This window comes from Ambystoma mexicanum, chromosome 10 (assembly GCF_040938575.1).
Source record: "Ambystoma mexicanum isolate Mex_15411 chromosome 10, UKY_AmexF1_1, whole genome shotgun sequence".
Classification (NCBI taxonomy): Eukaryota; Metazoa; Chordata; class Amphibia; order Caudata; family Ambystomatidae; genus Ambystoma; species Ambystoma mexicanum.
In genome coordinates this window covers 2,593,379-2,618,476 of record NC_090932.1, presented here as the reverse complement: position 1 = coordinate 2,618,476, position 25,098 = coordinate 2,593,379, and the positions used below count along the sequence as shown (strand labels likewise).

At 47.3% G+C, this 25,098-nt stretch overlaps 1 protein-coding gene across 4 annotated transcripts in view; it reads right to left on the bottom strand.

Annotated features, from left to right (window-relative positions):
• Nucleotides 1-17,194: 17,194 nt before the first annotated feature.
• Nucleotides 17,195-25,098, bottom strand: part of LOC138491094 (E3 ubiquitin-protein ligase TRIM39-like) — a 289,556-nt gene continuing 281,652 nt past the window's right edge. For all 4 annotated transcript variants that reach the window (XM_069617406.1, XM_069617409.1, XM_069617408.1 and 1 more), the window contains one exon: nt 17,195-17,906. In XM_069617406.1, the coding sequence (XP_069473507.1) occupies nt 17,386-17,906 (521 nt within the window). In that variant the 3' untranslated portion in view covers nt 17,195-17,385. The remainder of the gene's footprint in view (nt 17,907-25,098) is intronic.

Here is a 25,098-nt window from a genome sequence, read left to right as displayed (position 1 = left end):
AAGGAAGAAGACTCTTCCAGCAGAAGATCTCTTGTCGTCGGGAAAGTGGTGAGGTCGTTTCAGCAGGGCTCCACCGGTGGTGTCGTCGTTGCAGATGGCTCAGCTTCTCCCCTCTTCGGATTCTCTAGGTCCTGTGGCGACTTCTGAAGTTCCAGTCCCCAAAGCCCTGCTTTTATGCAGAAAAACCCACATTCAACAGCCTAGCTGTCACTCACACATGCTAAGTGGTGAGCCGGGCGGCTCACCACTGGGCCAATCAGAATAGAGTGCGACTTGGCTTGCCGAGGCAACGCAGTCCAGGGTGCCTATTCCCCCTCCCACACATCCTGTGGACCCCAGACAGCACTTGGAGGGCTTCTGTGGAGAATCCCGCCAAAATAGTGGAACAAAGGGCCCGACCTGGGTCAGAGTTACAGAGACGGTCACAAAAAGACCCAACTGGTGATTTAATATTAAATAAATAAACTGGCGGTATCTTTAACATTGCACCAAAAAGTGGTGTGTTTAAAATCAATGGGAAAATCTCATAGGAAATATTCTGGTGGAATATTTCGAGTGATAACCACTGCCGCCAGCCAGAAACTCGACAAGGGGGGACTGGACAGTGCCCCCTTGGAAACAGACCCAGGGGCAATCTAATTACCCCTTACCAGTACTTCCACACTATGATGGTTTGTATGTACTGGTTCTGTTCACAATTTAGGACTAATAAAGCCAATGGTGACTTTACATGCTCTGGGAGACAGTAGTCAGTCCCAGGGTATGGAGTCTATGTTTGGGGGTCACTATGACACCCCTGTGTTACTGCACTGAGGGTGCTGTGTAACACATACAAAAAAACAGATGATACCCTATGGCGTAAAAGACCACATAGCCCCTGAGCATACAAACAGTCAAGACATACCTCAAATCATGCCTAAGAGTGGGCAAAAAGAGTCTCACTCTTAGTCAGGAGAAAAAAAACAAACCCCAAAAATCCAGCAAAGCTGCTGGGGGATTCACTAGGTTTGGGAAATTAGCCTTATAAGAGAATTCTCCCTAACAGACCTATACGACAAACGAGGGAAGGGCTTTTTTTAGCGACACCCATAGCAAAGACAGCTCCCATCAACAATGCATTACAACAATGAACCAGTGCTCAAACATTGACCCAAGCATGTAATCCATCTGAAGTACCCACAATGGCGCTAGAACAGGATTGGTCATGATTGGAGGCAGGATTCAAGATGTTTGCAAACTCAAAACAAGCGCCACAGCAACCCTAACACTGCTTGCTGATCCCTAATTTCCTGCAAACTTGACACACATTTTCCCAGACAAACAAATCTTACTTTTCCAGGAAACTATGCATGGCTCTCACTTTGAACTAGAGGGGTTCTTTACTTACGCGAAACCAGCCATTAGGGGAGTTCCAGGTCGTCCATCGGGAGGCCTTGCAACCGCCATTGACCTTAGCCTCAAGGCCAACTATGAGGCAATCGACAAAGTCATTGACGGACTATTAGAAGAGAAGGCAAGTCCCTGAACACACACACACACACCAGAGAGAATACAACCAGCTAGGGAAGAAAGGCCCAAGTCGATCTTGTAAGGATAACAAGTTTTAATCTCACACGCAGATAAGAGCAACAGCAAAGAACTCTGCTGCTAAGTACGTTCTGCTGAAAAGAGGTTCAAGCAGAAACGTTTAAAGGTACAGAGTGTCATAATGACGCAACACAGTAAAAAACCAGCGCTGCTTATTGGATGGACCCTCTACATGTTCCACCTTTACTCAAAGGGATGCCGATCTTTTTGTCCCAGACCAGTCTGTCCGTCCGTCCGTCTTCCATCACGTGGGTGCTGCAGGGCTCATCTTCTCACGTCGAAGGTCAGAAAACAAATTCATTATACTCCTACCATACGACTATTTTATCACTCATACAGTGAACTTGGCAGGCCTTAAGACGGACACAAAGGAGGTTCTGGGGCACTCTAAGCTTCACACACACATTTCACTCACTCTCCTCCGCGCAATCCTGCTCCAAGGTCTCCACCATTGTTATAATTCATCCCTCCCAGCATCTCGCACTACAAATCACACGATTGTCGCTTCAACGATGTGCCCTGTCCGTCCTCTTTGAACATCTCAGGACTTGTTACTTTGGGGTTGGTGGTCAAAGGGCACCATGGAGTTTTAATCAGTAATATGGGATATAGATCGTGGTCGGATGGGTCGGGTCATGCTTTGGCCCATGTGAGATAACATGCACACCAGGTGCCAGTCTGTGATCGCGGCCTTGTAGGGCACATCCCTCTCGAACATATTTGCAACACTGTTAGACAATGAATGTGTGTTTGTGGCGGACAGGGTCTGGGGTGTGGGCTGTCCTCATGGGAGCTCAGGCATGGCTGGGGATTTCTCTGGTCTCATGAATTTTGGCCTAATGCATGCAATTCTACCTATAGTTACCAATAGCTATGAAAAATAGCAATGCTGCTCACGCCTTATGCTGTACTATGTGGGTAGACTATATTTGGTTACATCAGAGTGGGACTTGTTAACTGGGAGGTGTCCCCCTTACCGTCCCTCCTTCCCCCCGACCGATCATAGTGCTTGGAATGCATCTAGCCTCACTCTAAAGTGCCTAGAGGGGTTGGACGGGGCTGCCCCCTTCCCAACAGCAGTTGCGTTTACATCCAAACAGCTGAATAGGTCAGTTCGGACTGTAAACCTCTACTGGAATTCCTGTACGGTCACACTTGAAGTTATGCAAGGGGGGGCTTGCAGACTTATTTACAAAATGACTGGATCATGGGCACCCACTTATCATTGTGGGTGGCGATTTTAACACTTGTTGTATTGAGGGAGCCAGACAAAACAACAAACAATCCCTCTTGGCTGGACCCTCGATCCAGTGGTCCATGGCCAAAATTGGGATAGCTTCATGCAACAATGGGGCCTTCAGCTGGCTCTACCGATGAGTTTTTTGGAAGTAGGGGAGATGATATCTTGGATAGATTGCATATACCTTAACAACTCCTTACTTTCTACTTCTGGCCGTTTGGGAATACAGGACCTTGGACTTAGTGATCATTCAACCTTACACCTAAAATTAGATGCAAAGGTGAAAATGCACATCAGCCACCAATCCTTGGTGCCATGCTTCATTGACAGAGTTAACTATAAAGTGGAACGGGAGTTTGTCCCACAATTACTTAACACAGCAAGGGAAGATCGACAATGAGAAAAAAGAAAAATAAAGTGGTAATTGATGAAATCTGTTCACAAAGGTCAACAGATTTGGACTAATTTATCAAACAAGGGAAAGTTTTGAAAGCCTAAGAAACACATCCATGTGTACAATACCTTAGCAGAACTAAAACTCAAGAGAACACGACTGAGAAACCTCTAAACTAACTACATAACGATGGACTATAAGTTGGAAAAATGACATTACAGGGCCATAAAAACGCTGTTAAAAGAATTAAAGTCCGAATGCACATTAAAGACAAGCAAATCATTCTCAAACAGCTGGCACAGTGTAATACTGCAGACGTTTGGGCTACAGTTGGATCCAGGGTTGCCCCATTCAAACCAACTACGGCATGTTTGATCGCAGAATCTACCTCGACCAATTACTATTCTGAAAAGTTCATAGCACCACAAGAGAATGTCTTTGAGGACTCGCAATTGACTAGTTCCCTGGAACCGGGTGCCTATCCCTGGGAGGAGGATGACACATTCTGGGCAATATCAAAGACAAAAGCCTCGAGGGCACCAAGCTCCGATGGCTTAGCTCCAGTCTTACTGAAAAGTGACCCAGGGGCGTAGGTGGCACCTCTAGGCCCATTCTCCTCCTCCATATACGCTACGCATGTTTTCCCCCCATTCTGGCATGAATTTATTATCGTACCAATCTTTAAGGATTTGGCAGGCGACCCAAAGAACTACAGACCCATCAGACTCCTTGACACACCCAGTAAAATTTGTTCTTATCCTACAAGATTTTAACCGATCCTTTGGGTATCTGGAGGTGATTAACCATTGCAAGGTGGGTTTTAGACTGGGTATGGGTCCTTCACGCAACCATCATGGGCCTTGGGTACCATCTGCATGGCCTCCATAGACATGAGCAGTGCATTTGATAGAGTAAATCAATCTCTTCTATGGAACAAGCTGCTGGGATAATCAGTTCCTTTGAAACTAGTGCAATGAATGGCTAGCTTACACAAGGTCACGTTGGTTAGGATCAAGTTGACAAAAGAGGGTGCAGTGTCGGACACAGTACAAAAATGGGAGGGTTTAAGACAAGGCTGCGTTCTGGCACCCACCCTCTTAAACACCTACATCATCATTTAGAAAGTCTCTGGTCAGAGGCAGTCACATTCCCAGTTAATCTTGGTCACATGAAATTAAACAGCCTAACATTTGCAGGTGACTTCAATGCCCACAGGTCTCTGCAGAATATTAAACCTATTCTGTACCTACGCTATCAGGAACAATCTCCTGGTCAATGGAGAAAATGTCAAGATACTTATTTTCGCCAACAAACCGAAGTTAATGCATGGAAGGTGGGTGAACAGACTCTTGAGATAGAGTCAATATGCTACCTAAGTTACAATCTTACTAACACTCGTTCACTGGCAACAAGTAAAATCCATCTCAAAGAAAGATTCTAATCTGCCAGATGAAGAGGGGGATGTCTAGCCTCTATAAATTCTCTCTCCTTCCAGCCATTAGATTTTACCTGGCAAAAGTGGAGTCTTCCATATTGTACGGACTAGACTTGACTACCTTAGAGGTGGGCCCTTAACTAAACACCATGCAGGGTGTGGTCTGGAAAGAGGCCTTATATGCCTTGCCAAAGTCAATATTTTGGAAGTGGAAAAAATAATCTTATCTCTGAAACCGTCCAATTGCCAGGGAGACCTGTGCCCTGCACAGCTCATCAAAGATGCTGCCCGGGACCTCTCCCCTTTTATCACAAAATTGATCAATGCCTCCTTCATCACTGGATCCATCCCTACTAACTTAAAACAATCCTGGGTAATCCCATTATTGAAAAAACCCACCCTACCCTACCATACCCACCAACTACCGACCCATAACCGTTCCTTTTCGCCTAAAAATTCTGGACAAGGTTGCCTATGTACAAATACAGAAGTACTTGGAAGAACACAACCTGATAGGATCTAGACAATCTGGGTTCCGGCCCCAACATGGGACCAAAAACGCTCTCATTGATTTGAAAGCCCAGATCGATTTGCTCAGAGACAATGGGCACACCGCCTTACTCCTTCTCCTTGACCTATCTGCAGCTTTCGATCTGGTCGATCACTCTGTCCTATGTTCACGCCTCCACGCTGCAGCCCACTTCTCAACGGAGACCATCACGTGGATCACATCATTCCTTAATGGTAGAACCATGAGGGTCTTCTCTCCCACGGCTGCAGCAGACCCCACGCCCATCACCTGCGGTGTCCCTCAGGGCTCCTGTGTCTCCCCCACACTATACAACATATTTACCAAGCCCCTTTTCGATGATCTGGATCATCTCGGTATCACCTACACCAACTACGCAGATGATACCCAGATCCTCCTTCCGCTTTCTGGAGATTATGGAAAGGATTTGGCCTTGTTAAATAGGGGGTACATCATCCAGGCATGGATGGCCACTCATGGACTATGCCTGAATGATGATAAAACAGAACTCATCATCTTAGGTACTACACTCAACATAAGGACACTCGGTCCGGCCTACAATTCCTTTATGATTGACGGTATCATCAAAGTCGGACAGGAGGTTAAAACCTTGGGATTCTATCTAGACTCCAATTTCTCCTTCAAAAGACAAGTGAGCTCCCTTGCATCTTCCACGGCTTACACATGCAAATTAATCCGCACAGCTAAACCCTATCGGACTCCAGTTGCCGGACATTCGCCAGAGCTCTTATTCTGTCTCACCTTGACTACTGCAACGCCCTATACCTGGGATCTAGCAAGGCTACCACCAGTAAACTGCAAACCCTTCAGAACAATGCTCTCAGAGCAGTTCTGGGCATTTCTAGAAGGGAACACATCACAAACTTTAGCCAACAGAACAATTGGCTTTCAACTAAAGACAAAATTCTATTAAAAACGGCATCACCCCATAAGTCTCTGAACAATGCCGCCCCAACTGTTAGGCAGAAACCTGTGCAGTTCCCTTTGGGAACACTGTAAAAGATTTAGGACTACAGGTGTTGGCAGTAAACCCACTTGGTAGCAGTCTGTACCACACAGATTCACTGTTGGTAGCTGTGGCTGAGCAGTCAGACTTCCCTCAAGAAGAGTTAGGCAGTATGCAAAGTATACACAATAGGTCCTCAGACACAATAGCACAAGCAAACACTGACAAGAGCTTTGGTATCAAAAGGTATATAATTATTTATTTATAAAGACACACTTAAAGAAACACTCCAGCACTATTATTGTAAAACACTTCAAAAACAGTTACTATTACTTATGTACTCCCCAAATTCCCCATCAGACAAGTCTTAGTTAACACCACTTATTTCCAGACAGAGGTGAGCGCTTAACTAAAGATGGCGCTCTGATAAGTTAACGAATTGGGAGGGGAAAAAGACAGAGATTAGGAAAGCACACAAGATTTATAGAACGTTCTAGCAAGGCAGGAAAGGCAGAGTCTATCGGTGGCCAAAGTCCATAGGCCGGGCCCGCTCTTAGAGAGAGTTAAGCACAAATGTGTCCAGGATCACACGGTTAGACAGAGTCAAAGAGTCTTGCAAAGAGTTCTTTAAAGAAGGGGGTGAACTTTAGAAAAGATTAGTTAGGGTGTCCCAGGCTAACCAGGATCGAGAGCCGAGGGCTAAAACTACCTCGTACAATCGGTTGCAAGGGAAGCCGGGCGGAACACAGTACCTGATGTGGAAAGGATCCTCCAGCGGGGGCAGATGTTCCTGGCAGTGGGTGCAAGTCGCAGCGTCGTCTCGAGGAAGAGAAGTTCTCGACAATTAAGAAAGATGAAGGTCGTTGCACTGCCAGGAATGAAGCCAGCCGTGGAGTTACCCAGCCACAGGGTACAACCCTTTGTTCGCGGTTGCGGTAAAAACGTGGTATTCCGACTACCAAAGTGCTTGGCACAGGTCAGGCGGCCACGAGATGTTCCAGGAAGCGAAAAAGGAAGACAAACTGGTTATCCCCACCAGTCAAAGGAAGAAGACTCTCCGGACTGGCGATCTCCTCTGTCGTTGGGAGTGAAGAGACGGTTCAGCAGGCCTCCACCGGTGGTGTCGTCGTTGCAGGTCGGCTCAGCAGCTCCCTCGTCGGATTCTTAGGTCCTGTGGCGACTTCTGACAAACCAGTCCCCAAGACCCTGCTTTTATGCAGCAAACCCCCATTCATTCAGCCTAGCTGTCACTCATACATGCTAAGTGGTGAGCGGGGCGGCTCACCACTTGGGCCAATCACACCAGAGTGCGACTTGAGGTGGCAAGGCAACTCAGTCCAGGGTGCCTAAACCCCCTCCCACGCCGCCTGTGGTACCCAGACAGAATGGCACCACCTTGGAGGGCTTCTGGGTAGAAGCCCGCCAAAAGTGGAACAAAGGGCTCAACTTTGGGTTAGAGTCACAGAAGCGAACACATACACCATTTTAGAACCGAGTTTCGGCAAAAACTACCAACCGGAGAATTATTATTAAATAAATAAACTGGCGGTATGTTCGAGGCTATGGTAAAAAGTATTAGCCTCGAACAATGGGAAAATCCCATAGGGAGATATTCGCGGTTGAATATTTCGAGTAGTATCCACTGCCACCAGCCAAAACTCGATCAGGGGGGACGGAGACGTGCCCCCTCAAACAAATGACCCTGGGGCAATCGAATTGCCCCGACCAGTACGTCCACAATATGATGGTTTGTACTGGTTCTGTTCAGAATTCAAGACTAGTAAAGTCAATGGTGACTTTACATGCCCTGGGAGACAGTAGTCAGTCCCAGGGTATCAAGTCTATGTTTGGGGGCCACTATGACACCCCTGTGTTACTGCACTGAGGGTGCTGTGTAACACACATCACAAAAACACATGAGGCCCTATGGAGTAAAAGACCCCAGAGCCCATTAAACACATCTAGAATTAAAGAAACACACTCAAATCATGTCCAAGAGTGAGGGTAAAAGAGGCTCACTCTTGGCAGGAGAAAAAAATAAACCCAAGAAATCCAGCAAAGCTGCTGGGGGTCTCACTAGGCTAGGAAATTCAGCCTAAACAGAGAATTCTCCCTAACACCAACTTACCTGATCAACAGATTCCACCGTCAGGCCTCATCAGGGCCCACTAGAACCGCATACAAAAATGGTCTATCTGTTCCTCACTACAAGCGGGCCACTATAGGGGGTAATAGCTTCCCAGTAAAAGCTGCTTTGCTATGGAATTCCTTGCCTCCCAACCTCAGAATTGACATGCCCTACCAGAATTTCCACTCACTGGTAGTCTCCTGGTTGAAACTCGAGACTCACTAAGACTTTGATGTGCCCAGAGCCACCCGCACAATTTGTAACCACGTGTGCCTCTCGATTACCTGCCTGCATGCCTTCCCGATTACCTGTATATAATGGCCTGCAAGCCTACCACTGACTTGTATATAACATTGGTGTATTTTAGTCCTGCATTATGTATATTCTTTGTACTGTAACTAAGTTTCGAAAATTCTTGTAAAGGCTGCCCCTGATACCCCCGGGTACACTCGCGCATTATAAATAATAAAAACAAACAGACAACTGTAATTGCTCAAAAAAGATCCTCCACCGTGCATCTTCCCAAACAACAACATACGGGCAGTATACTTAGGTTTTTGCCTGAACCAACTCCCCACCTTCGAGAGAACAAGCACCTGGTATTCAGATGCGGGGAGTAGATCTTACTGTAGACTGTAGCATCAGGTTCTAGATTGCACTAAGCTAAAAGATATTGAGTAACACTCGCTCAATCTATTGACTTGGCAGAGATATTCTGGGCTCGCTTGATGTGGGGTGATAGTGTCTCGCTCATAATTGCCCTTTATGCTTTCTTAGTAAAGATATTTAAGAACACAGAAATAACCATCGAAGATCTTAATGTAAACAACTATCTTTTGAGCCACAGCATATTTGTACGATTGCACAACTCATCGTATTTCTTTTTCCTTCTAGTTTGATTTTCTTAAATTGTCTTTCCCTTTTGTTTTAATAATTAATATGCATGTAAAGCTGTGAAATATTTATTAAATTAAAAACCAATTAAAAAAATACTCTCGCCTATAAACAGCAAACCTTAAGCCTAAAAACACGTCAATCTTTCACTGCCCACCCAGCACATTCCACTCAACATGACCTTATCCTTCCAGTGCACTGCAAACGTTCTCAAAGCATCCCAATTACTGTCCACCCTTTGCCACCTGTTCACGAGAGAAGGCATTATGGCTCAATTTAGCATGCAACCCCAAATATAAATAAAAAGCAGATTTCCACTGGCAGATGAAACACATTGGGCCTCATTACAAGTCCGGCGGTAACCGTACCGGTAAAGCCGGCAGGTTGCCGCCAGACTTTTTATCAGCCCCTGGCTTGCCAGAAACACCAGGGCATTACAACCCGGCGGTCCGGTAAATCAGGCGCCAGTAAAATGTTGTGCCCACTTCCCATAGAGTCCAATAGGACTCTGTGGGATTGGGGAACACAGAAGCACCAGCACAGTTATTAATGGTGCCGGTGCTTCCGTGAAAGTCTGCCTACTGTGGCCGCTGTGCCCGGCAGGGTCAGACTTGCCGGGCACAGCAACTCCGGCAGGCAGACTCAGTGTGCAGGTCTGGTAACAATGGTGCTGGTAGGCTTACCGGTACCGTTGTTACTGGACTGGCACACTTGTAATGAGGCCCATTATCTTTACTGCAATTTGCGGGGAGGGGTGGGGGAGGGAGCAGGGTGAGAACACCAAGCCTAGCTCATGCATTATCACTCTGTTGATGACATGGTCCTGCTTTTCGAAGCAACCCTTCTCTTCCTCGAGGTCCAACACAATTATATAAACTTGTCAGTACCTTACTGTTTCAGCAATGGGTGCCCGAACAAACATTCCGATCCTAAGCTTAACCCACAGAAGGGAGGCAGCCCAATCAGTCTCCTACAGGTATATACAACAAACCAACATATATCTAGTCAGCAAAAGTTGAGTGAGAAACAGAGCATTTAGTGCTGGAGGTAGTTTGAAGCTTGTGGAGAAATAGATGATGGCTCAGGTGACAAGGATCAGGGTTGTGGGCACCCACCCGTTAAACAAAAAGACGTTTTAAAAGACGTTTTAAAAGAACTAAAGTCTACATCGGAAGGGATTCCGAATCCGAAGTAGTTAGTCGACTTCTTTTGGAGACGCCACAACTAGGGCTATTACATTAAGTCAACTTTGATAAGCTCCACTTAAACTAAATCAGAAGAATTGAATGTAGCCCTTTGGGCATGGCAGCAAATAAGAACAGATTAAGGAAAATCACATGACCCTGAATGCCCCTCAGCAGAGCTTGCGTAGGTCACTGAAAGACAAAAGCCACAGGGGACCGGCTACAGGGCGTTTGCAAAGCTGAAGGGTCTAGAGTGCTGGACTCCTTATGCAGGCACTATTTAAATTCAGCACCATTTCCCAGATTTAACCAATTATACTAGGTGGCAAATCAACCTTTCCGTTCTTGCTTGGATTTCTCAAAGTAATGCACACCTGAGGTCGCCCAACCGCTAGAATGCCAACGCTAACTACTCCAAGTCTAACAATGCCTCACAACCAGAGGGGCATTCACACAATTAAGCATCACTGGATGTTCTGCCTGCTTGCGTTTTAATTATTTAATAGAATCCTCTGCCACTGACCCACTTCTTTCCTAAACGGTTCCTTGAACGTCCACAAAAAAAACACACCTACGATTCTCCCGATAGAAGAAACTAAACACAGGATTCTACTTGGATCTTCAGCAGTCTTTGCCGCTTCCATCCAAACAGTTGAACAAGTTACTTACCATATCTGGTAACGTTCTTTCGATGGGATGTTCCTCCGACGTATTCCACATCTATAACAGGTAATGTCCACAGCTGTGCTGCTCTGGAAAATTTTCGGCAGAAGGCGTCCTGCGTCGATCCCATGTCCCTCGAGGGCCTCCGTCGAGAGTCGACGTCACCGGATGTTATATATAGGACGCACGAAGCCCATAGCCTCAGTTGTCGTTTTTTCCCAGAACGTGTGGCACCAATCTTCTGCCAGTCTGACTGCAAATAGCCTTGCAGAAACGTAAGCTGCAATTGCATAGGAAATTCTCCAGAGGGGCAGGTTGGGAGGGCGATGTGGAATACGTCGGAGGAACATCCCATCGAAAGAACGTTAACATATATGGTAAGTAACTTGTTCTTCGAGGGGATTGTGTCCACCGACGTATTCCATATCTATGACAGACTCCCAAAGCAGTACCAAACTATGGAGGTTGGAAAAGAATTTAGAAATGTAGAATACCCAATCAAATGGCGGAATAAAGAACCGCCTTACCAAAGGCCAAATCCTGCCCATGGATTGAATCCAGAAGCCCATGTGGCTGCTTCACAAATATTCCGAATAGGAACACCCCGCTGAAGGGCAGGGGAGGTAGCCACGCCCCTAGTAAAATGAGAACGTAATCCTACCGGAGGGTCCTTACCCGCCAAACGGTAACACTCCGTAATAGTGAGGATAATCCACCTGGACAAGGTCTGTTTGGTAACAGCCTGGCCCAACCGGTGTCCAGCATAACCGATAAAGAGCTGATCGTCCACTCCAACCCGGGACATCCGTGAAATGTAAAAGCTCAGAGATCTCCTAGGATCCAACCTATGGAGCCTCTCCACATCCTTGCCAGGATGTGGAGGAGTATAAAACGCTGTAAGAACTACCTTCTGGCTTAAATGAAAATCAGAGACGACCTTCGACAGAAAAGAAGGCCGCACCCGAAGGACAACCCTGTCCTTATGGAAAACAGTAAAGGGTGGCTTGGCCGAAAGTGCCTGCAACTCACTCACTCTGCGAACGGAAGTAACCGCAACTAAAAACACTGCCTTGAAAGACAACAGGCTCAAAGGACAAGAGTGCAAGGTCTCAAACGGAGCACCCATCAGAAACTTCAAAACCAAATTCAAATCCCAAACCGGCACCTGGAAAGGGGACAGCAGAAACCGCAGTTTCTAAAAGTCAGCCCTTTTAGAAACTGCAAAATCAAAAGGTTTCTTAAAGTAAGAACACTCCTCAGACGAGCGCTTAACTATGGACAGCGCAGCCAGGTAACCCTTAATGGTACCCACTTGAAGGCCCTTGTGGGCTAAAGAAAGCAGAAAAGCCAAAACCATAGGAATGGAACATTGGAAAGGATCAACATTATGTCTCCTGCACCAGTCGCAGAACTTACGCCAACGGCAACGGTACAGGGACTTTGTTGCTGGCTGCCTGGCCGAAAGCAACACCTCCATCACGTCAGCCGGGAGGTCCCAAACCTTGTATCTCAACCTTTCAGAAACCAAGCGTGAAGGTTGAGAGTCCGGACCTCTGGATGGAGAACCTGACCCCCCCCCTCCCTCGAGAGCAGATCCTCTCGGTAAGGAAGACGTCGTGGTGGGCAGATGGACAATTCTAGAAGGTCCGGGTACCACGCTCTCCTGGCCCAATACGGAGCCACAAGGATCATGTGGGTCCCAAACCTCCACAACACTTGAGGAATGACGGGGACTGGAGGAAACGCGTACAGCAGCGGGAATGACCAATCCCCCACAAACGTGTCTCCTAAGGCTCCTCTCGGAGGAAATTCCCCTGAGCAGAATCTCTCACACTTCCGGTTGACACTGGTGGCAAAGAGATCCACTTGCGGGGTTCCCCAAAGGGCGAAAATCTCCAGAAGGACTTCCTGAGCCAACTCCCACTCGCGAGAGACTGTGTTCTGCCTGCTCAGAGCGTCCGCCGGCGCATTTGTCTCCGGCCCGATGAACTACCGAGATCGAAAGACCTTGTTCGATGGCCCAGAACCAGAGCTGCATCACCTCCCTGCACAATGGGAGTGACCCTGCCCCCCTTTTTTTGTTGAGGTAATGCAAGGCCACTGTGCTGTCCATCATGATTAGAACACGTTTCCCCTGTACAGTCAGCAGAAAAGCCTGATGGCTCTCAGTTCTAACAGGTTGATGTGGAGTCTGGACTCCGACGGAGACCAACGACGGTCAGCTCGTTGGCATGAGCACCCCATCCTGTGAGGGAAGCATCCGTCACAATCGTCACCTCTGGCCATGGTTGCCAAAACGGTTCCCCCTTCAGTAGGTTCCTTTCGTCGGCCCACCACATAAGATCCTGTGCGACTGAGATCGGAATCTGAACGGGATTCGACATCTTGCCCGAGAACTGGGACCACTGCAGTTTGAGAGCCCATTGCAGAGGTCTTATCCGCAGTCTGACCTCTGGCGCCAGAAAGATGCAGGATGCCATGAAGCCCGGCAACCTTAGGAAATCGAAAGCCGGGAGTCACTGGGCACCTTGAAACTTGTCCACCATCTGCACAATGTGATGAGCCCTGACCTGGGGAGGCTAACACTTCCCCCAGGGACATGTCCAGCACAGCCCTGATGTACTGGAGCTTTTGGGAAGGTGTCACATGAGACTTCTTGAAATTCAGGGAGAAGCCCAGCCTGTGGAGGGTGCGGCAGGTGAGACCGAGATGATCCAACACTTGCTCGGGAGAGCGCGCTCGGATCAGCCAGTCGTACAGGTAGGGGTAGACGTGAATCCCCCCCCCCCCTCGCCTGAGGTACGCTGCCACCACCACCATGAGCTTGATGAAGACCCTCGGGCGGAGGTCAAACCGAATGGCAGGACCCGAAACTGAAAGTGCGAGTCGCCTGCCGCAAACATCAGGTACTTCCTGTGCTTGGGATGAATCGGCACATGAAAGTAAGCATCCTTGAGGTCGAGAGACACCAACCAGTCCTGAAGTTGAAAGGCCTGGAGGACTTGAGAAAGAGTAACCATCTTGAACTTGTCCTTCCAGAGAAGTTTGTTCAAACCACGCAAGTCCATGATGGGTCTCAACCCTCCGTCTTTCTTGGGAATCAAAAAATATGGGGAATACCATCCCTTGCTCCTCTCCGCCACAGGCACCAGTTCTATGGCGCCTTTCTCCAGCAGGGATACGATTTCCTGCACAAGGAGCGGATCTGGACGCTTCAAAAGAGAGCTTCCCCGGTGGATTGTCGTGAGGCCGCTGAAGGAAGGGAAGGCAGTAGCCGTGGGCTATGGTATCCAGAACACACACATCTGAAGTAATATCACGCTATTCTCCAAGATGCTGTGCTAGCCTGCACCCAACCGGCGAACCATGGTACATGGCCTCATGACTGAGATGTAGCAGCTGCGGCAGTGCCTGATGGCAAAGAGGCAACTGCCCGAGCGCCTTTGGCACCACGATTTCCCCGACCACCACGGGTACTTTTTCGCTGACCCCTTTGACTGGCAGCCCCTTTTGATCTACCAAACGAGGAGTAGTATCGAAAGGAAACTCCCCTCCATTGCTGTCCCCTAGGACGAAAAGGCAGAGGTTGCCGTACTGCAGCGCTCAAAGACTTTGCTGCAGCTTTGTAGGTCTGCAACTTCTCAAGGCTCTCGTCAGCCTTGCTGCCAAACAAATGAACGCTGTCAAAGGGCGTGTTCAGAAGACGGGATTGCACATCCGGGGCAAAATCCCACTTCCGCAACCACGCAAACCTGCGTATCACGGTGCTCGCAGCCATGGACCGGCTGACACTATCTGCCGTGTCCAAACCCGACTGGAGGGATTCGCACATAGCATCCTTGCAATCTTGCATGAGGGCCAGAAAGCCATCCCTTTCTTCCCCCTCGGGAATATGCTCAGCCGCTAAAGACGCACAGTTCCGCAGAGTATGAAAACTTCGCCAAGGCACAAGTGGAGTTAGCAGACTTCAACGCCATACTCCCAAAAGAAAATACCTTTCTCGCCCAACCATCGAAGCGCTAGTCGTCCCCATCAGGAGGGATGTTAGGGTATGCAGCCTGCTTCGAGGTGGCCGTTGCCGCCTGCACCACCAAACTCTCCGGAATAGGGTGCAATGATAAGTAGCAGGGGTCAATACTGGATGGGCACTATTTTTTTGGGAACGACCGGTTAACTGCCGACAGACTCTCCGAAGCAATCCAAGCCGCCGCCACCCTCTTTTGCAAAGCCATGTGAAACGGCAACACCGGGTCAGTGGACGAACCCTGATCCAGGATATCCATCAAATCATCCTGATCAAACTCCACTGGGGGGGGGCAGACCACCCCAAGTACTCTGTCACCTGAGACATGAGACGCCGATAGGAAGATTCAGCATGCGCCCCAGGATCAGGCCGGCCAAACTCCACCTCCGGAGAGGTGTCAAGGCCACTGGGGTCATGCAGTGACTGACGGAGTTCCTCCATCTGACTATGCCCAGACAAAAGGTCATCGGGGACTTCAGGATGCACAGGCAAGCCCATCTCCAGATCCGACAGTTCATCAACCTCTGAAATTTCTTGCAAAGGTATCTAGGAGGAACAGAAAAGGGCTCAAAAACAGGCCTCACAGACTTGCTGCAAGCCTTCCTCGCAGGCTCCACAGCCCTCAGGGGCACCTCCGGCAAATCCTCCACAAACTGTGTTGAGGGCGCCGAGGGAATCAGCGTCGACCGAGGCGCCAACGACTTCTTCGAGGGCGATCCCCGAGAGTGTCCTTCGACGGACATGGCGCCGACAACGTCCTCCGCCGGACACGGCGCTGATGGTGTTTACGCCTTCTTGGAAGGCTTCACAGGTTTCGACGGTCTCTATGGCATCGAGGACCGGGACCTGGACCTGGCACGGCTATGGCGATCACCCTTTTCCGATCGGGACCTCAACGGCTCCCGATGATCGCGCCGACCTCCCGAGCCCGAAGGCGTGCGAGTGGTGGACTGAGCCCGTTCCTTGCCGGCTTCTTTCGAAGGCGCGGACGGATCTGTGCCTTGCAACTGAAAAATCGCTAACATCTGCTGGCGGAATGAATCCCATTCGGCCGGCGACGAAGACTTGGTGGGACAAGTCAACCGTCTGGCAGAGTCCTCCTCCGGCGGGGAAGGCGACCAGTGACGGCGCTTCCTAGAATGCCTCGACGAGGCAGAGGAATGGCGGGAACCACTCCTAGACCGAGCCCTGGATTTTCACCGACACGCAGAGTCGCCCCTCGAGTCATCGGTCCAAAGCCCAGCGGACTTCGATTTACAGGGCTTGGACCCCCTAACTACCTTTAATTTCCCCTTACGCTCCTGAAAGGCCTTAGACGTCAGGGACTGGCAGTCGTCGGTGGCGTGGCTTTCGCCGAGGCACCAGAGGCAGATGTCGTGCGGGTCCGTGTTGGACATTTTCGACCCGCAGTCCCGACACTTCTTAAAGCCCGGCCTTGGGGTAGTAGAGGAAGATGAAGACATCTTTCAAAGAGAAGAAGCGAGCGCACCGAGATTCCGAAGAAAACACGTTTGCGGAAAAAACGGAACTGAGGCTACGGGCGACGTGCGTCCTATATATAACATCCGGTGACACCGACCCTCGAGGGACATGGGATCGACGCCATCGACGCAGGACGCCTTCTGCCGAACATTTTCCGAAGCAGCACAGCTGTGGACATTACCCGTCATAGATATGGAATACGTCGGAGGACACAATCCTCTCGAACTGCCCTTTTAAAGGACACTTCCCACATATACTGCACCTACCTTAGGTCCCTTTGTCCCACAGAACTGCAAAACATTGGTGTCCACCACCCCCCACATACACAAACTCTCCCTGCTTAATGACCCCCTTGTACTTGTAATGCAGGGGTCTTCATGTCTCATACGATTTCCCAGAAATTAGAGTAATCTTAACACCAAATTCTGCCAAAAAGTGAGATGGTGCGCTCCCCATCTGGGACTTTGCTCTGCTCCGTGCCACCTTCGAGTTACAACTAAAGAGAAGTGTGAATTCTACGCTTTCCTCCTCTGGAATTCCTTCAGAATATTAAGGACGGCAACATATACCCGATTCCCTTGGGTGAAAGTAAAAGATGTGCAGAGATTAAATGATCTATATTTCAGAGCAACATTTTAAAGCAAATGACTACTTAAATCGCCCCATGTATTTTTATATAATCTTTATTTATGGAAAACAGTATAACAAACCAAGGCATTCCTTGGGTTCAAGAAATCACCACTGTAGGTGGCGCAAGCGTTAAAAAAAAGAGAAATCACTGATCAGTGGGCCATCAGCCAACAGCAAGCATAAAGCATCCATTAGACGGCCCCCAGACCCCAGTTATGTGGTCCGTTTCTACAGAAGGCACAGATCAGTCTCGCACCCGATCATGAAGTAGGGGTAGACCGTCTCCGAGAAAGTACAGTTGGCAAAAGTGTAGAGATGGTCCATGCTGTCTGCATTATATAGGGAGAGCTCCCCCTCTTCATAGTCCAGATACACCCCTAGTTTCAAGGGGTCCAACTGCTCAGGTGGGGGCAAAGGGGTGGGAGGGGAAGTAAGAGCGACCAGCTCCCCATCAAACCCAAGTTCAATCCCCCAAACTCCATCCCCAGGAGACTCCGTGATCAGTTCCTTCCTGCTCACCGACTCCCGAGCGACCCCCACAACCCATTCGCCGTCCTCCTGCAGCAGCTGCACCTCCCAATAGCTCTTCCCAGAGGAGAAGCCCTCCTTGCCCAGCACAGAGCGATTCTCAGTGAACCTCTTGGGATGGTCTGGCTTCCTCTGTTCTACTCCAGCGTCAGTCACACGCCTCCTATCCCCAGACAGTGTCAGCCATTCATGAGCGGTGTCTGGATCCAGAGTCACAGCCACTGCAGAGAGACGAGACCAGAGAGAGTCAGTGGGAACGAAGAAGAGGCTTAGAATGTACAGAAAGAGCAGACTGGGGGCTAACAAAGCGCTAGAGACACTCCTTCTGCAAGGTCCACTCACACTTAATTTCACTGATACACAATTAAAGTCAGATAAAAAAAAAATGTAAAGATTGAAAGTATTACTTAATTGCTGCATCATATTGTTGTAAATTGCTAAAGCAAAATAATTTAATTATTATAGTTGTGTATAGTTCGCAGAACTTTAACTTCATCTAAAACAGAGAACCATTAAGATATTTACATACGATTATAAACATGAAATTGTATATATATCTCATATCATAATTTTACTTATATCAAATTATTTATATCTCTAGACCCATCATGCAAGGATTCTCAGATTAAATACATAAAACAAAATGAATATGACAAAAGGTGCAGTTGTGTGCATAGAAATCAGAATCATCCATTCCCCATTACAGTACAGCAATTTGATTCAGCTACAGGAGACACCCTGTACAATGCAATATGTAGAGCTACTCGGGTGAATTTAAGCTAAATTGCCAGAAATGTACGGTTGGTATTGTTGAATGTTGATAGACATACCTATCATACAAACTTCTGTATATTGATTCAAGTTTAGGGCACTCTGTTAGGATACGTCAGACTGTTTCAAGATTTCCCTGTTGATTACATATCCTACATTGCCGTTGGTTATGATATGATATGGCATTTGTAACGCGCCTATAGACAAGTGTTTCAAGGCGCAACGAGGCAGGCAGGGGGGACAAGGGGGAGACGGACAACGATCCTACTAGGCCAGGTGTCATTCAGATCACGCAAGTGCAGGGGTAGGGGGAAGGGAAAAAGTGCATGGGGAAGGGGAGGGGGGGGGGGGGAAGTGCAGTACAAAGTAAATAGAATAAAAATAAATAAATAGGGCCAGCTGGTGGCAAGTGCAAGGTAAGTACAGACAAGTGCTGGGAAGGGGGGGCTGTAGGGATACAGAGACAGCCCCGCAGTGCAGGGGTTGCCAGGGAGGCAGTGCAGGGGAGAGTGGCAGGGCCAAGGACCGAGGTCGGTGAGAGTGGCCCAGTTGCAGATTCAGTGCAGTTTCAGTGAAGAATTAGCAGGGGAGAGGGAGAGAGAAGGCAGAAGCAAAGAGGAAGGTTTTGAGGTGCTTCCGGAAACGGAGATGGTTCTCCTCAAGTTTCAGGGAGGCAGGAAGGCTGTTCCAGAGGGAGGCCCCTGCCGTGGAAAGAGATCTACCCCCAGCTCGTTGCTTCGAGAAGCGGCTGACCCTGAGGGAGTGGGAGACGGATGAGCGAAGGGCTCGGGAAGGAAGATATTTAGGAATAGAGAGTTGAAGGTATTTAGGCCCCAGGTCCCAGAAGGCCTTGTGGACAATGCAGAGGGTTTTGAACTTAATCCTTGCAGCCACTGGGAGCCAGTGTAGAGATTTCAGTCCTGGAGAGATACGGTCCCTGGGCTTGAGGCCAAGGACAAGTCTCGCAGTTCTGTTCTGGATGAGTTGCGGAGAGTGGAGGCAGGCAGATTAAGATCGAGGCTGTTACAGTAGTCCAGCTTTGAGAGAACCAGGGCTCGTGAGACAGTGAGCTTCTGGGGGAAGGAGAGGAAGGGAAGAATACATCTGAGGAGCTGCAGCTGGTAGTGTGACTTCTTAGAGACGTCAGATATATGAGGAGAGAAGGAGAGTGTGGAGTCGAAGATGACCCTGAGGTTTTTTGCCTTGCAGGTAGGAGCAGGAAGAGGGCCAAGAGAGGCCGGCCAGAGAGCTGCAGGGAAGGAGGGAACAGGTGTGCCGATGAGTAGAATCTCAGTCTTACTGGCATTAAGGCAGAGATCGTTGGCGGCACAGCATTCCTGGATATCAGACAGACAGTCAGAGATGAGGGAAGGAGAGGAGGAGGCCGAGGGTAGCCTGAAAATGAGCTGGGTATCGCCCACATAGCACTGAAAGTTGGGGCAGAGAGCGGCGATGCGGTGGGCAAGGAGTGCCAGGTACTGGTTGAACAGCCAGGGAGAGAGATTAGAGCCATAAGTGGCTCTTACTGGAAGTTGATTGGTTCTCATCATAAGTCTGAACTTACGCACTGCTGGGCTGGGACATTGAATCAAGTAAACTTGAGGTTTACAGTATGTGTAAACTATTTCATCAAATGATTGAATATTATGAAGACCGCTCATATATTCAAAATTATTAACCATGTCATTTCTCTGAAGTTTCTTTTTGAAGGCAATTTTAATGCCTTTAAATTGACCACAACGGAAATGATCTATAGCCAAGTTTAAATCAAGAAAAAGGTCAATGCACACAGAGTCATACAGATTAGGTTTTTTGAGTTGTGAAGTTGGATAATGTCAGTCCCTATAATGCGGAGCATCTGACTCGCAGGATGACACAGGTCTTTCAGCACAAAAAGGCCTTGTTGTTGGAATATAGTCCCCGTAAGCGAAACCAAACCCAATTCAGCTCGAATATATTGGATAGGACAGGTACGTGGTAGGCTTAAAACGGTATGGCAAAAAAAAAAAAAACTTCAATTTTACAGACAAGGCTTTTAATAGTTATAGCCTCTAATCCGTAAAACACAACAGGTATAAACCATTGAGTATAAAGCAGCATAATGCCTTTCAGCGAATAGCCTGCGTAGTGTGAAACAAAACTTCGAACTAACATGGTTATCTGTTTAGCGCGTTGGATTTTCCCGACTATTAAAGAACTATAGCCGTTATTACTATCCATTTCAACGCCCAGATATTTATATGTAGTGGTATACTCAATGGTTTCCCAACTAAGACCCATGGTAGGTCGATCCACTTTTTTTGCTGAAAACATCATGTTTTTATAGTCATGTTGATTTTCATGTCATGTTCACTAGTAAATCGTCCTAGTTCTTCCAACAGTAGTTTCATTCCCTTAAACGTGTTATCCACTATGACCAGGTAATCGGCATATAATAATGCCGTTATCTTGGTCCGAGTAAATCTCACAGGGCAATTAGCAGTTTTCCAGACGCTTTATCAGTTGTGCTATATAGAGATATAATAGAAGAGCAGCAAGCATGCATTCCTGCTTAACACCTTTTTTGATTTTCATGAGGTTAGATAATCGCCCTTCATGGTCTAGTCGTATTCGGGCTGTGGCGTTGGTGTGCAATTTTACGATAATCTCCAATAGCCACGCTGGACATTTAAGTTCAGACAAGATCCCCCACAATCGCTCTAGGTTGACCTCATCAAAGGCAGAACTAAAATCTACAAAAGTGACAAACAGACGGGTTCAGGTGTTGTTTTGCTTGAGTGGTAATAGCATCAAGTTTGTAGATATTATGAGTGGTACTGGAACCTATACAAAGCCTGATTGAAAGGGATGTAATAGACCATTGGCATCAACCCATCTTTGAAGATGGTCGAGAACAGTAGCTTTAAATACTTTATTAGTGGTGTCTAAAATGGAAAGAACACGATAATTCCTGGGTAAGGATCTTGATCCAGCCTTAAATACAGGAATGAGAATAGATGTTAACCATGAAGATGGAATAGATTTTTCTATACAAACCTTTTTTTTTTGTTTTTTTTTTTACACACAAGATGAACAGAATTTCAGCCCACTTTAAGGGATCATTTTTAATCACCATGGATGCAAGTCCATTCGGACCAGGAACTCAAGTTTAAGTTTTCCCATGATTTTCACTAGATCACTTTGTGAAATCTAAGGCCCTCTATCTACTTTATTATGAAGGCTGCATTTGTGCGCATCTTCGTACATGGTAGTCATAAGATGTCTAACCCATGTCTCCTCACCAATATCATGGAGGGGTTGTGGGCAGGATTTACTTCTTACCTTGTTTAACATGTTCCATATCAAGTGAGTATCACCGTCTTTCAGAATACAAATCATTTCCTGCCATTTTTTATTGGCGGTTTCTAGTCGACACCGTTTACAACACCCTCTAAATTTATTGTTCAGAGTTTTCTTTAATTGCATATATTTGTTTATAGGAAGAGGCAGTTTTTTTAACTTGCGCAATTCCCTTCGATGTAAACGTTTTGCAATCAAAGTTTCATAGTCATATTTTCTATTGCTTTTTTCCCCCGCTAGAGTACACCTCTAATGCGATTAATTGGCTAAATCCTTTAGTCATTTTCTTACTTTTTGGGATATTCCATTTTATTTTCATCCCACAGTTACATACCCTAATATTTATAAATGCCCTATCGCAAACACTCTGTATGGTTAGTTGCAATGATGCATAGACAAGTGAATGATCACTATAAGGCAATTGAACTACTTCAAAATCACTCACTAGTTCTAGTGCTGACATATTACCACATATAGTCAAGTGTAGCTGTTTTGTTACCACTCTTCCATGTACACTTCCCTGGCGTATCACTAACAGTTCATCCATTAAGTGGCCACATCTCTCAATCCTTTAGAAAATTCGACCGTATTGTACCCCTGGCATTACTTAGAGGCTTAACCATAACATTCGATACACCAATTTTGTTAAATGTTGCTTTCATCGTAGCAACTCCACATTGAGCATTAAGGTCTCCTCCAAAAATCCCCACATAGTTACCCTCGTTAAGCAGCCATTCGGTCAACAAGGATTCAATGGATTCATATATTTCAAATGTAAGATCTTTAGTAGGTGGATCATATATATGAACGATTAATATATTGGGGGCAGTTAATATATTTTTAGCTTTAATTTGAATAGCTAATATATTATTTTGAACTTTGGATTTAAGTGGAATGGCACTAGATTGGAAGTCGTGTCCGACACCAATCAATAGTCCTCCAAAAGGTCTGCCCATTGCCTCCTTATGGGCGTGGCATTGAAATATGCAATGGGTGTCGATGCGGAAATCTAAGGAGCCATGTCTCTTGTAGTAGAAAGCTGGGAAAGGTCAATAAATAGTCAAGCAAGGCTCCAAGTTCAAGGAAATGTGAGTGGCCTCTCGTATTCCATGAGGCAATCTTTGTTTCTCATGGATGTATCTTTTCTATTTGACCCAACATATTTTTTAACCACTTCCAGCCTGCTTGTTTTTAACTCACTGCATCACTTTGTTTAGGGGGATTACAAAAATCTTTGCTTTTAGCATCCCCACAATGTTTGCAAGAGTGGGACATAAGGGTATCCAGGATTGGCAAATCCAAATCAAAACCAAGAAACTCAAGTGACTGTCATGCCTGCTGGACATATCTCTGGACCAGGAACGACCTCTCCATACAAAATGAGTTACTCCCATAGAACCGCTATACCATTCTACTCAAAATGGAGGTTTTTCGATGCATTGCCCGGAAAACGACGTCTGCATTTTTCACGTCGTTAAAATTCACTTGACTTAGTTCCGACACGTGTATCACGGCAGTGCGTACATAAGCAGCGTAGAAACTCCGATTCGCTGCTTCTGATTAAGTCCATTTTGGCGTTTTGTAGCTGAACTCTGAACCTGCGTTCTCGCATTCCCTTCAGCAACTTCTTTGGCCTATTTTGAGCGTGTTTTCCTCCACACGCTAATTCCTGAGCTGCGTGTATCCTGTTCGCGTGCCAAGTCTCCAGGCGGACGCTGTCTGCGAGCGTGGCTGTCCTGAGCTGCGTGTATCCTGTTCGCGTGCCAAATCTCCACGCGGACGCTGTCTGCAAGCGCGGCTGTCCTGAGCTGCGTGAATCCTGTTCGCGTGCCAAGTCTCCACGCGGACGCTGTCTGCAAGCGTGGCTGTCCTGAGCTGCGTGTATCCTGTTCGCGTGCCAAATCTCCACGCGGATGCTGTCTGCAAGCGCGGCTGTCCTGAGCTGCGTGTATCCTGTTCGCGTGCCAAGTCTCCACGCGGACGCTGTCTGCAAGCGCGGCTGTCCTGAGCTGCGTGTATCCTGTTCGCGTGCCAAATCTCCACGCGGACGCTATCTGCAAGCGCGGCTGTCTTGAGCTGCGTGAATCCTGTTCGCGTGCCAAATCTCCACGCGGACGCTATCTGCAAGTGCGGCTGTCCTGAGCTGCGTGAATCCGGTTCGCGTGCCAAATCTCCACGCGGACGCTGTCTGCAAGCGCGGCTGTCCTGAGCTGCGTGTATCCTGTTCGCGTGCTAAATCTTCACGCGGAAACGCTGTCTCCAAGCGCGGCTGACCTGGCTGCGTGTATGCTATTGCGTGCAATCCTGCACCTGGTTTTCTGAACTACTTTGAACCTTTGGTACCTGTGACAGTTAACAGGTGAAATTCTAATTTTTGTTCTTCGTGGGAAAGGAAGTATTTCATGAACAATTGGAATGTGATTGTGCACAGTACTTTGGACGCTACCCTGTGGTGCACCAACCCGGTATCTAGCGAGAGCCTCGTGCCGTTCCGGATACGTCTCCCTTACTAATCTTCCCTTCCTTGTCGTTTGTTCAACTCCTGGTTTTCTTCAAGAAACTTTCGTGGATTACTTCAGTTTTGCCCTAAGGTCAGTGTCTGAATTAATGCTAATACTGTGTTATCTTAGTAATTCGATTGGGACAGTTTCTTATGACACTTTATCTATCCTAGGCATGCTTCCTACACAACTCTCACACCCTTTCCAGTGATCCATCTCTCTGCCTGTTTCATTCAGTCAGAGAGTTGTATCATTTGGAATGTCTAATTTGACCTACCTACAATCAAGTCGTGTGAAAATAGGATCCGGAAGAGCCCTACCAAATTGTATCCTTTTTTGGTTACCGTATCCTTTTCAGTTGATACATTGGTGATTTATGACAGTGACTCACACTGGGTTCTAATTAAAGAGGCGGTAGATGGTAAAACACAATGAATGAGGGTAATTGCTCCAAATGGGTGTCTCAGAGGTTGAATGAAGTCAGTGTCACAAAAGTATTCTGAGCACAGGAACTTTTGAGAACAGGTCTATAAAACATGTTCTGTTAATTATTTTTTTTGTTTTCTTGTCCACTCTTTCACCGATCGTCACCACCGTGATATCCTGTAAAGGGTTGAACGCCTTATTAAGTCCTTGTTCATTCTCCAAGGTCATCTTTTGGTTTTTCTGTCTAATAGGGATCCTTGTTTGTGGAATTTCATCAATTACTTCTTGGTTAGACTGGTTAATTTAAATACAGATTCTTCGTTGTCCTTAGGGTTACCATCTTCATTATCATCTATCAACCAACTCGTTAAGGCAC